Source organism: Peromyscus californicus, unplaced genomic scaffold (assembly GCF_007827085.1).
Source record: "Peromyscus californicus insignis strain IS unplaced genomic scaffold, ASM782708v3 Scaffold_4__1_contigs__length_199733344, whole genome shotgun sequence".
Classification (NCBI taxonomy): Eukaryota; Metazoa; Chordata; class Mammalia; order Rodentia; family Cricetidae; genus Peromyscus; species Peromyscus californicus.
The window spans coordinates 138755107-138767933 of record NW_026294562.1 but is presented as its reverse complement, the minus strand read 5'-3'; the positions used below and the strand labels follow the sequence as shown (position 1 = coordinate 138767933).

Genomic DNA, 12827 nt, shown 5'->3' with positions numbered 1-12827 from the left:
TCAAAATACAGTGAGAAACAAAATGCATGGCATTCAAAGCACGTACGTACATTGAGAACGTGAGATTGAAGTCCACGTGGAAAAGTGTGCTAACATCTGCACACTGCACGGAAAGAGCTATGACCTTCATTAGGATGTCATTAGTCAAGGATTCCTGCTGCAGTCTGTAGGTCACGGGAAGAAAGAGATGTCTGACTAACAAACTGGGGGGAAAATGAGAAAGGAGAGAGAAGCGAACAGAGGAGCCCCAGCAAACACTGAAAAACTGACTTCAAGCCAGCTGCTGAGGAACCAAAGACAAGGGTGGTAAATAAACACCACAGAACCAGCCCCACTGCGCATTTCATAAAAGAGACGCCACAATCATTCCAGTAAAACTATTTTAAATTCTTTCTGAACTTACCAAAGGGAAGAGGGCTAGATATGCAGTGACTCAAGAGTTACATAACAGTGGCCAAACAACAGTCTCTACTACTTGGCCTACGGGCATCCCTTTAAAATTAATGCTGCTTAATATTGATCAAGGCACCATAAATGGTGTCTTAGTACTTTAATTTTTAAGTATTTCTCTCCAGACCTATAAAAATGAAGAGAAGACGAAATAAACCACGCCAGAATGTCTTAAGCAATGGTGATTTGGATAATTTCTCCCCCTCAACTCGGTCTTTGTTAAAATTTGATTTGGCTTGCTCTACAAAGCATATCTTTCTTTTGTAATTTTAAGAAATGTCACTTATAGAAACATTATTAGGTCAGCTTTCCAGTTCTGCATGTAATGAGCTTGGAATTCAGCACTGTGTCCTAACAAGAAGTAAAGAGCTGAACAGACTGAAAATGAACCATTTCTTGCCTACTTTGTAGGAGAGGGGAGAACCTAGGACACATAGCTGCCCTCAAGGTCGGGGAGACAAGGAGTCACAGCTACCCAGAGCAGACCCAGAGCAAAGAACAGAACAGGAGAACCTGGCTGTCACTGAAGTGCTGAAGACTCAGTGCAGATAATTCTGACAGTTACAAACTCCAGAGGAACTTGGTCATAGGAACCCCACAACATTGGGAGGGTTACCACCAGAAGCCTGACCAGGATCCCTAATAAACAGAGACACTCTTCCACCAGTTTCCCTAAGCAGCGGCACTTTGCAATACACCAGAAAGCCTTCTACTTAACAATGTCCACCCTACAGCAGAATGATACAAATTCCAGCCAGTCTTAGCCAGTCTGTGCCACCTAATGAGAAAGAAAATGACTGAACTGGTTGGTCCATAGTCCAGGGGCTCAGCAAAGCCTGCCACTTGATCACAGTACAAAGGAGCACTCCCTCTCTTCCCACACGGATCCATATGAGCAATGGCTAATTTACTGGAACTCCTCCATCCAGTCCATCATATCTGGCTGTAAGAAAACATCAGAAAACACACTGAAAGGCAAAAAAAAAAATGCAACTTGAAGAGTCAGAAAGGGCAGGCATGACAGGGATGCTGGAGCTGAAGCTTTCAAGACCAGAAACTGACAGAGGCTGCTAATATGGAAGCCCTGGCAGAGGAAGCAGACGCCACGCAAGAAGAGATGGTGACAAACAGAAAGGAAAATTCTAAGGAAGAACCCAAAGAAATGCTAAAGACCAAAGCCTGATAAGAAAAATGGGGTGCTTTCCACAGAGGTGCCACAGAAGAGCCTCTGAGGGTCAGACTACGTCCTTGGAAACGTTGAAAACAACAATGAAAGAATAAAAAAAGGACAGAATAAGTACTATAAGAACACTAGAAGTGTAACATGGGGGCTGGAGAGATGGGTCAGCAGTTAAGAGCACCGACTGCTCTTCCAGAGGTCCTGAGTTCAATTCCCAGCAACCACATGGTGGCTCACAACCATCTGTAATGAGATCTGGTGCCCTCTTCTGGCCTGCTGTCATATATGCTGTATACATAATAAAAAAAATAAAATCTTAAAAAAAAAAAAAAAGTATCCTGACTAGAAATGTAGATTAAAAAAAAAAAAAAAGAATCCTTAAAAAAAAAAAAAGAAGTGTAACATGGGACCAACAGAAGTTCAATTGTATATATTGATCCAAATCTGTCAATCACCACTTTGGTTTGATGCTCTAAATGTACCAACTAAAAGAAATGAAGTGGATGAAAAAGCAAAGTCCAACTCTGTATTGTCTACAAGAAACTTTATTAAATATGAAAACAGAAAGACATTAAAAGTAGAAAGAGAAAAATACACTGTGCTACTGGTAAATATAAGAAAAGTACATCGACACAAGAACTCAAAACGAGCAATGTTGTCAGGGATAGAGGCTATGGCTGTATAATGAAAATGGGGTCAATTCTCCAGGTCATACGATCCTTCGTATGTGCCTAACAATGGAGCATCAGATTATAGCGGACGTAAAGTCAGAAAACTGCAAACAGCTTAACCCACCCTCACAGCTAAATGGCCTTTGTTAGAACACACACTGGTGTGCTTGCCGCTCACAGTGGAATACGCTTGTAATGTTAGCACCTGAGAAGCTGAGGCCAGACTGGGCTACACAGCAAGACCCTGTCTCTGTCTGTCTGTCGCTCTCCGTCACTGCCTCTGAGTGTGCGTGTGTGTGTGTGTGTGTGTGTGTGTGTGTGTGTGTGTGTGTGTGTGTGTTTCCATCTGTCTGTCTGTATCTATCTATCTATCTATCTATCTATCTATCTATCTATCTATCTGCCTGCCTGCTTGCCTACATACCTACTTATCTACCTACCTACCTATAAACAAAATGAATAAATGTACTTGTGCTGCAGGTAGAAAATCAGTTAAGGACACAGCTGGATTTGAGATCTCCAATCACTCGGATACAATCAATCTCTCTATATAAAAGAATTCTTCATCAGATGAATGCATATTCTTAAAATGACATGGAACATTCTGCGAGGTCAAGGCATTCTAACTGCAGCACACTGTAGCATTCTGTTACATAGTTAAAAGAACAGCAATATCACATCCTGTGTTGTGTCCACAGCGGAATTAACTAGAACCCAGTAACAGTCACATCCTGTGCTGTGTCCACAGCAGAATTAACTAGAACCCAGTAACAGTCACATCCTGTGCTGAGTCTACAATGAAATTTAACTAGAACCCAGTAACAGTCACACCCTGTGCTGGGTCCACAGTATAATTTAACTAGAACCCAGTAACAGAAGCATACCTGGAAACACCCCTCCCCAGACACACACAGATTTAAAGACCATGCTTCCAGACACGTGCCTGAAAAAAAAAATCTCAAAACCATATTTTACCTAAATGAAAATAAACATAACTTTTCAAAACTTGTAAGACAAAGCCAAATCAGTGCTTAGAAGGAAATGTATAGCACCAAGCGGCATTTAAAAAGAAGAAATACCTATAATCAATCATGTCTCTACCTTATGGGAAAACACAAATTAATAAATCTAAATAATAATTACAACAGAAATAAATTAATTTGACAATAGGAAATCAATAGGCAAAATGAACATTAAAAACCGGCTTTTTGAAAAGATCAATAGAATTGACAAGCCTCTAGTTCAAGGAGGAAAACAAAGACAATGTAAATTACTAATACCAGAAATGAAGAGGAGGCCACTATCCCAACCCTATGACATTAAAATGATGTAAACTAATACATGAGCAAGCATGTACTCACAAATTTGATAGCCTAAGTAAAATGGACCGTTTCTTTTAAATAAATAATTTGTCAAATTACACACACACACACACACACACACACACACACACACACCCCGAGGAGAGGGTGGTGGCTGAATAGGTTGATATTTATTAAAGAAATTGAAATCAATCACTAATTTTTTTCAAGAAGAAAAAAAAAGAACACCAGGCTCAGACATTACCAATTCTCTATTATGTCTTTGAAAGGGCAAAGGAATTATTTCCTGCATAATTCTATGAAGCCACATAACTCCAGAACACAAACATAAAAATCTTCAACAAAAAGCCTTCAACAAAGGCTCCGAGAGTGAAAGAGCTTGACCCCATGTCTGCTGACCTGTGTTGTACCCCAGGACCCACAGAGTGGGAGGAGAATGCTAATCCCTACAAGCTGTCCTCTGACCACCATATGAGCACTGTGGTGTATGCATACACACACACATGTGCACGCACACCTAAGAGAAAAACTAAATAAATGTAAAATCAACAACAAAACGTGAGCAGCCTGAATCTAAGCAATATACAAAGAGAATTGTTTCCCATTACCAGATGGGATTTATTCCAAATGTGTGAGGATGGTTCAACACTGAGATATCAATTAGCATAATCTATCATATCAACCAGCTAAAGAACAGTAATTCCACTACCATATCAATAGACACAAATAAGCCTTTGAAAAACGATCTATATTCATTCATGATATGAAAACTCAATAAATTAGAAATAGGGGAGAACTTCCTCAGTTAGATGAAGAAGGCCAACAAAAAAATTACAGCTAAATTCGTAACTAATGGTGACAAACTCAAGCTTCGCTGTCAAGGATACGAGCAAGGCCAGAATGTTCCTCTCATTACTCTTTCTCGATCGCATGAGGCACAGAAAGAGAACAAAGATATACACACTGGGAAAGGAAAACTGTGGCAGCCTGTGTCTGCAGATGACACTATCGTCCGTCAATAAAACCCAAAAGAATCACCAAATAAAGTCACAAGAAAACTTTCTGTGGATATGGGAAACCTACCTCAGAAGTGCATACATAAATGTTCTAGAAGAGTTGACACAATATCATAGACAACAAGGCTTGGGAGTGATGCTTCCCAACTTAAAGACTATTACATCGTGATCACAGGAATGGGGTACTGATGGGGGGAACACATGAGTCAGTCGAACAGAAGAGTGAGCCCCCAAAATACAACAGTGTGAACAGCGGTGACAGATACTTTAAAAAGAATGATACCAAAAATATTATCTGTGTAGCAAAAAGCACACAGGCCTTATACCCTTCACAAAAATAACTCAAAATGGATCAGATCTAAACCAATGTGAAACTCTATACATCCTAGTCTAACAGAGGAAAAAAACCACAAAAGGCAAAATTCATTAAAGACACAATTTGCATGATAGATTTCACCAAAATTAAAACTTTCTGCTGTGTAAAAGACATTGTTGGAACAAAATGACAAACCAACCACTCTACACATTCTAAACGACACATCTGACAAATGACTATTTTTCAAATACATGCAATAATGAGAAAAAGATCTCACTACAAAAGAGGGTCAAGGAGCCGGGCGGTGGTGGCGCACGCCTTTAATCCCAGCACTCGGGAGACAGAGCCAGGTGGATCTCTTTGAGTTCGAGGCCAGCCTGGGCTACCAAGTGAGTTCCAGGAGAGGCGCAAAGCTACACAGAGAAACCCTGTCTCAAAAAACCAAAAAAAAAAAAAAAAAAAAAAAAAAAGAGGGTCAAGGATTTTAATAGACACTAAAGAAAAACAGACGGTGAAGAATCCCATGAAAAGATGCTCCACATCATCTATCAGGCAAACACACATGCGACAGTAAGGTACTACAACACAAGGGTTGGAATCAACAAAATCTAAGACTCTACCAATATCAAACGCTGCTATGGATGGAGAGTAACAGAATGCTCACTGCTAACCTGAAGACTTGCCTGAGTGCTCCTTACAAAGTGGAACAAGCGCCGGGCGGTGGTGGCGCACGCCTTTAATCCCAGCACTCGGGAGGCAGAGCCAGGCGGATCTCTGTGAGTTCGAGGCCAGCCTGGTCTCCAAAGCGAGTTCCAGGAAAGGCGCAAAGCTACACAGAGAAACCCTGTCTCGAAACAAAACAAAACAAAACAAAACAAAAAAAAAAAAAAAAAAAAAAAAAAAAAAAAAAAAAAAACAAAGTGGAACAAGCCCTGACCATTGAGTCTTGCAAATGCTCCTACTGGTAATTTCCAAAAGACTGCAGTCTGCATAAGAACATCAACACAGATATCACAGCTGTTTATTCAGTTGCCGAAACTTAGGTGCAAATAAGACATGCCTCCATAGATGAAATGATAAATAAGCTAATACAATCACAACGCCCTATTAGTCAACACAGAAAAGACATGAGCTAGCAAGTCATCAAAAAAATATGGAGGGTTTCAAATGTCTGTTACTAAGAGAGAGGAGAAAATCCGAAAAGGCTACAAAGAGATGAGGGTAACCCTATCACATTCTGGAAAAGATTTTTTTTTGAGGGGTGTAGTGTGTGGTGTGTGGCATAGTATGTACAGTGTACATATTTGTTACTGTAGGTGTGTGCACGTGTGTGAGGAGGCTACAGGTCAGCCTTGGGTATCTTTCCTTTAGTGGGCTCTTCCTTTGTGTTCGGAGGCAGGGTTCCTTGCTGAACCCAAATCTAATAGATTCTGCTAAGCCGGTCAGTTAACAAGCTTCAGAGATCTGCCTGTCTCCCTCCCTATACCCCAAGTACTAGGATTACCAGTGCCAACTGCAGCTGTTTATGTATGTGCTCTGGGGGATCAGAACTCAGGTCCCCATGATTACATGGTCAGCACTTTACCAGCTGAACTAACTCCCCAGGCCCTGGAAAGGAAAATTACACAATGAGTAAAAATACCAGTGGATGCAAGGGTTTGAGGGAAAGATAGGGAGGAAAGGGAGCATCAATAAAAAATTGTTAAAGCAATGCCTCAACTCTGTATGTACTCCAATGGTGGACACAAGTGTAGTAAGATTCATTTGTCCAAGTCCACATCACTGCCAGTAAAAATATGAAGTACAGCCTGAGAGTGATGCTGGCATGTTGGTGCAGACTCACCAGGCTTACATATAAACCATGGTACAGGAAATGATGGTGAGAGGAGGCTGGGGGGTGGGGAGAGCCAGATGGGAAATCTCTGCACTTGTTGTAAACTTAGAACTGCTCTAAAAAAAAGAAAGGTATTAAATTATGGTAACTATCTGATTTTTCACCTTGGCCATTTCTGCTTAGACATGCCATATGAGTATGATTTTTATTGAGAGGTGCAGCATTTTAAATGCAGCTACTAAATAAAAAGCACAAAAATCTGCTGAGTGTTATCAGGAGGACACTAAAGGGACTTCAAATAAATCCCAGGTTCTTAGGGAACTGGGCTCCACCCCATGCCTGCCTCTATAGGAGCAAACTCAAAATATACTACCAGTTTCACTGTCCTGTGAGTAAAGCTTCCAGAAAGCACTGTAATCCAAAACCTTTAAAATTCTAAAATTCATTCATGCATAACTATGTGTCTTGTATTTGTGCATAACTACATATTGATTTGTATTACTCATTTAAAACATATTACCTTCTGGAGATGTTTTTGTAACTGCGTATTTATTTTATGCAAATGGATATTAAGGATGGCCTTTAGATGCATGGGTCCAGGTAAATGACCAAATAGCAGCAGCAGAGAAGAAACACTATAACAACCAGTGTCAACTCAGAACCCCCATCTGAAAGTCTTCAGAATGATTTCCTATGCATGACCTCATTCTCAGCCCAGTGAAAAGCCCATGAAGTAAATTAAGAATCACTATAAACCCAAGTATGCATTAGGAATAAGGGACCACTTTCCCTTAACTGATCTGTGCATGCACATGGTGCTTTTGTACAATTATGTATCATGGATAGTATACCTCCAAAGTCTCTTGAATCTTACTCCTTCTCCACATTGCCACAAAGGTCATGCTGTGTTTGACCCTGTTCTGGTTTAAATGTATTCCCAAAAGTCCATGTATTGGAATTTTAATTCTTTAATACAGTCATGTTGGGGTGATCCTTAGTGACTGGTGTATGGGCTCTGGGGACAGAGCCCTCAAAAATGCCTTTCTCAGAAGACTTGGTTAATTCTCAAGAGACTGGATCAACTACCTCGAGAAGCAGTTATAACCCAAGGCTGCCCCTGTGTCCAGCCTCTTCTGCATGGGCACACTTGCTCTTTTGCTTTCTGCTCTGAGTTCAAGCAACATGAAAGCCCTCACTAGAATCTGAGAGGATGCTATGACCACGATCCTGGACTTTGCGGCTCCTACACCCAGGAGCCAAAATAAACCTCTTTCTTTATAAATTATGATCTCAGCTATTTTGTTAGAGCAACAGAAAATAAACCAAGAAAGATCTCCGTGTCCTTGCCCAAACTTTCCTCTCTAGCCTGCCCCACATTCGAGGCTTTTGTATCTTCTAAATATAGATCCTGAACTTCCCGCTCCTGCTCAGAAATTCACCATGCCTTCCCACTCTCTACTGAGTGCTTTACCAAGGGGATAGCCAAATAACTAGAACAGACCACAGTGGATATGGCAAGCCCTCTCAAGACCCATGTTTTATCTTTAAAACATATGCACATTTTTTCTTCATTCTAATCTATAATTCATACTTATTGGATTTAATAAAAACCCTTATGGTTAGAATGCTTCCATTTCTAGGAAACCAGGTTCTGGCAAGCTAGTCTTGTAGTTTTACAAGACTCTGGCTTGCTACCTTCTCATGCACAGTCTGCGACACACAGGTAGAGCACAGGTCTGCATGTGAACTCTATAGCATATTCAAGATACCTTACACACTAGCACTTTCTATCAGAGAAAATCACTTTAAAAAAAAAAGAATACAGACTAGAAAAGGGGTTGATAAAACTACCAATGGTTTGATCAATATTTTTGAACTTTTAATAAGCATAAGCATATAAGTCCTGAGAAGTCTTGCCACCAAACCTGAAGCAAACATCAACAGAGACAGGATTCCATGCAAATACCTAGTTGGAGGCAGAGAGCCAGGATCTTATGGAAACATCTCGCTAAAGGCAAGATCCAGGATTTCATGGAAACACCCTGCTGAAGGTGTCTCCTCCCTCACATTTACAATGCTCTGCTTCCATTACCTGGGAAACAAACTCCTATCGGAAATCCAACCTCTTGCTTTTGAAACCACTCCAGCCACTGTCACTGGGAATAAACGTTTCCCACCGAACATGTGCAGGTTTTGTCTACAAACTATGCTAAATTCCATCACATAAGGAAATCTGAGATTTACTCCTTGGTCTTAGAGCTAGCCAGATCGTGTCGCCTCTAAAGGTGGAAGTCCTCTCTTATTCATTTATAAATTCTCCGAAACTAACACTGGGGGCCCCACAAACACAGGTAGAATAAGCTGATGGTGAAAACAACCCTGCATGAAATGTGTGTGTGTGTGTGTGTGTGTGTGTGTGTGTGTGTGTGTGTGTGTGTGTGTCTGTGTGTGTGTGACACTATATGCCATCTCCACATCCCTGGAGGCAGGACATCTATGCTTAAAACAGGAGGGGTAACGACAATAATAAATCAGGGGACAATCAACCCTGGTCTATGGAACAACAGATCAAAATGAGCAAAATGACCCCCTAGCACTGAATTTGTAAAGAGATTACACTAGCCAAGACTGCAACTCACAACCCTCTTGAGAGCTGGTGTCTCTGTCCAGAGTGCTGAGATTTCAGCAAGAAAGACCTGGCTCTTTTCCAAAAGCGGGCAGAGCCAAGCAGGATTGGAATACAAATGTTTGCATATTTCCTTATGCCTGATGTAGAAACCTCCTTCTCACCCAGAAGCTTAGGACTGCCACATTCAATCAGCTACAGTTCATCCAGTTGACTCTGTTCTGAAAAAAATAAGTTACCAAGTCAAAAAAACCCAGCAGCTTATGATGGGGCAAGGGCATGTAAACTCACACCAGGTGAGTTTTCCTGAGCAGACTGCCTGTAGTCTTTGGGCGTCCTTGGGCAGGTGACCACACCTCTCTAGGAATGGCCTTCATGACCTCTGAGGAATGACTGCATAATTAAGATGGAGCAAGGCTTCAGCAAACCACCAGCTTGTGGCAGGAACCTCTCTTTGTTAATCCTCTCAAAACCCATGAAGTGGATATGATTGTTCTCCTTCTACACATGAGAAAGCAGAGCCGAGAAAAGCTAAGTAGCTCTCTCAAGGCCACTCCACAAAGATGTAGCACTGCCTAGTAGAAAGTTCAGTATGTGCACAGCTAGATCTGAGGCCAAGGTGAGGCCATGACTTTGCCAAACCTTACCCTCCCCTTGACCTCTGCTCATGACTCTCTTCACATGCATTTTTCTAACACTGATATGGTAACGACATAAAGGTGTATGATTTGTTGTTGTTTTTTTCTAATTTCCTAACATAACTAATTTTTTCCACATCATGAATCCTATTTTACACCATAACTTTTCCTAAGAGTCAGCAAGCCTTACTAACAGGTTAGCCAGATTTGCTAAAAGTTTTTCAATGGCCTTAGAAAGCCTGCTCCGCCTCACACAAGCCCCACAGCTGAGTGCCCCAGCCCCCATACCATAAAGCTTACTACCACCCAGCCAGAGGCTGCTATGGAGCATACAATGAGGTCGGCTGGCCAAAGCAGAGCCTGGGCAAGTAGAAGCTGAGGAGAGCATCTTACTGTGTGACTCCTATGGAACATGTTAACCTAGCTACCTGACCCTTCCTTCTGTAGTTTTTGCATGAAAAATAACGGTAATTGTGTATCTGGTCTTGGGGAATCTGTAAGTTACTCATACATAGTCTTTAGCTCCTCACAATGGCCAGTGAAGTACTTCGGTGTCCATTCTGTTAACAGAGGCGTCAAGGCGCAAGTGTTCACGAAACTTCTCAGTCAACCATCCCGAGACCAGCAAAGTCAGAAGCAACAAAAACAACTTCTCCACCACTTAACTGCTCTGCAGTGCCACCCCACCCCAACTGCCCAGGAGCCTCTGCGCCTCCTCCACTTCACAGCTTTCTACCTCCACTTCTCTCTGATCTACACTCTGCTCCAGGACAGAATCTCCCTCTCACTGGCCGTCACTCTGACCCACAACCAACAAGATCTCTTTGTCTTCCTTTCCTGAAGCCTGTGCTCTGTAAACTTAGAAAACAATTGTCCATGTGACAGCAGCTGTCTTTACATCTCTCATGATAAATCCCCTACATTGCCCACAACTACTTAATAAAGCAGGATCCTGCCACAAGAGGAAATGCAGGTGTAACGGGTATAGTATGGGGACAGAAGCCACTCATCATGACAGCTAGATTAAGAGGAACAGCATAGGAGCCATGCCACTTTACCTAAGCCCCTTTAGTGGTTTTCTGCACTTCCTACTTGGAGTTGTGGTTATTTTGGTACCTCTCTCCTCCCACAGTAGTTCCTCCTGATGAACATAAATACCCCTTTGCTCCACCCTTACCCACTACAAGCCTTGTATAGAACAGATACCGGAACACTTTCTAAGTATTGGCACTGTCTGAAAAAAATCCACCTATGAAAAATCATACAAGTAGCCTAGTGAGCAGAAAGAGAGAGAAAGAGAGGGGGGGGAAAAAAGCTGACACAGATACTGCAGGGGCGTGTCGCCTAAATCTAGTTGCTTTGCTGCATGGGGTCCAGGCGACTGCTATCAGCTGCCTGCCTGGAATCCTCCAAGAAGGATCGCCAGCACCCGTTCTGTGCACAAAATAAAAACAATGTCCATCACCGTAATGGGAAGGGTTCTAAACACCCACAGCTAACCTTCTATCCAGACAGATGGGCAACGGAAAGACCAGGCCCCCGCCAAAGCACTACGCAGTCACTAATGAGAGAGAAAAGCCTTTAAGAGACTAAACTATACCGGGCGGGCGTAGGACTGCACTAGTTTTCTCTCTAAGGAAGACCGAAAGTGACCAAGGCAGCTTGTTCCTGCTACTGACTCCCAACTCGGGACACTTTGGCCCGGAGTTTCTAGAGCCCACGCACAGGTGGCTGGGGGCTCCTGCCCGGCGCGCCGCCCGGTCCGGGACAGGAGGGTGTGCGGCCCGAGCGCCACGCCACACTCACCACATCCATGATCTGCAGGAGGCTCAGGGAGAAGTACACGGTGAGCGGCTGCGAGTCGTTGGCCACCGGCCTCTCCAGCGGGTTGTAGTTCTTGACCAGCTCCTTGTACAGCCTCCTCTGGAACTCGCCTTGCAGGGACACTTGGGAAGCAGAGCGCCCAGCGGGCCTCAGCGCGCGGCCGCCGGCCACCCCGCCCCGGAGCAGCCCAACCCCCGAGCCCGGCCGCAACCCGGGACCACCCGCCCGCCGGCTCGCCGGCTCGCCCGCCCGCCCGCCCGCCCGCGCCTGCTCCGGGGAGTCCGCCGGGGGAGTGCGGTCGGAGCCGCGCCGCGGTTACCGTGCAGCAGCGCCGCGGCCAGAACCAGCCAAATGCTTCCCCGTCCGCCGCACATGTCGCCGGAGCTGCCGCCGGGTCCCGCCGTCCGCTCCGGGCCCGAGCAGCCGCTCCTGCCGCCTCCGCGCCTTTAAAGCGCTGCGCGCGCCCGCCGCCGCCGCGCGCCCCCACACGTGACAGCGCGCCCCCGGCTCTCGGGCGCTCGCAGGGCCGAGCGGCTCCGCGGCCTCCCGGGGAGCTGCATCCCTGCGCAGCTAGTCGCTGGCCTCTGACCCCGCGCTGCTGGCTCCTGCTCTCAGCTGCGCGCTGTACTCGCTCCCTGAACAGTCCCCCACGCCACCCATCCACCCAGTCCTCCAGGACGCTCTCTGGTGCCAGCATCTGCGTCACAGGCTTCGGAAGTTTCTCCGGCCAGACAAGGTAGACGAGGGAGGAGTAACCCTGGACGTTCCCGGCAAGACCTGGTTGTTTTCAGGGACCAGCTCTATTTGGGCTTCTTTCTGAGGCTTTCTATGGGAGAGGGGAGCAGGACAAATATATGGCGTGATGTTCCCAGCTGAGAGCCTGATCTAGTCTCATTTTCTTTTAAAATAGGATCGGAAGATTGAAACCTTAACTCCAAGCCATTGCTGGA

At 44.3% G+C, this 12827-nt stretch overlaps 1 protein-coding gene across 1 annotated transcript in view; it reads right to left on the bottom strand.

Annotated features, from left to right (window-relative positions):
- Window positions 1-12370, bottom strand: part of Chrna7 (cholinergic receptor nicotinic alpha 7 subunit) — a 122508-nt gene extending 110138 nt beyond the window's left edge. Inside the window, exons 1-2 of the mRNA XM_052714421.1 lie at window positions 12197-12370; window positions 11860-11999 (exon numbers count right to left, since the gene is read on the bottom strand). Coding sequence (XP_052570381.1) covers window positions 11860-11999; window positions 12197-12251 — 195 coding nt within the window. The 5' untranslated portion in view covers window positions 12252-12370. The remainder of the gene's footprint in view (window positions 1-11859; window positions 12000-12196) is intronic.
- Between the last annotated feature and the right edge of the window lie 457 nt (window positions 12371-12827).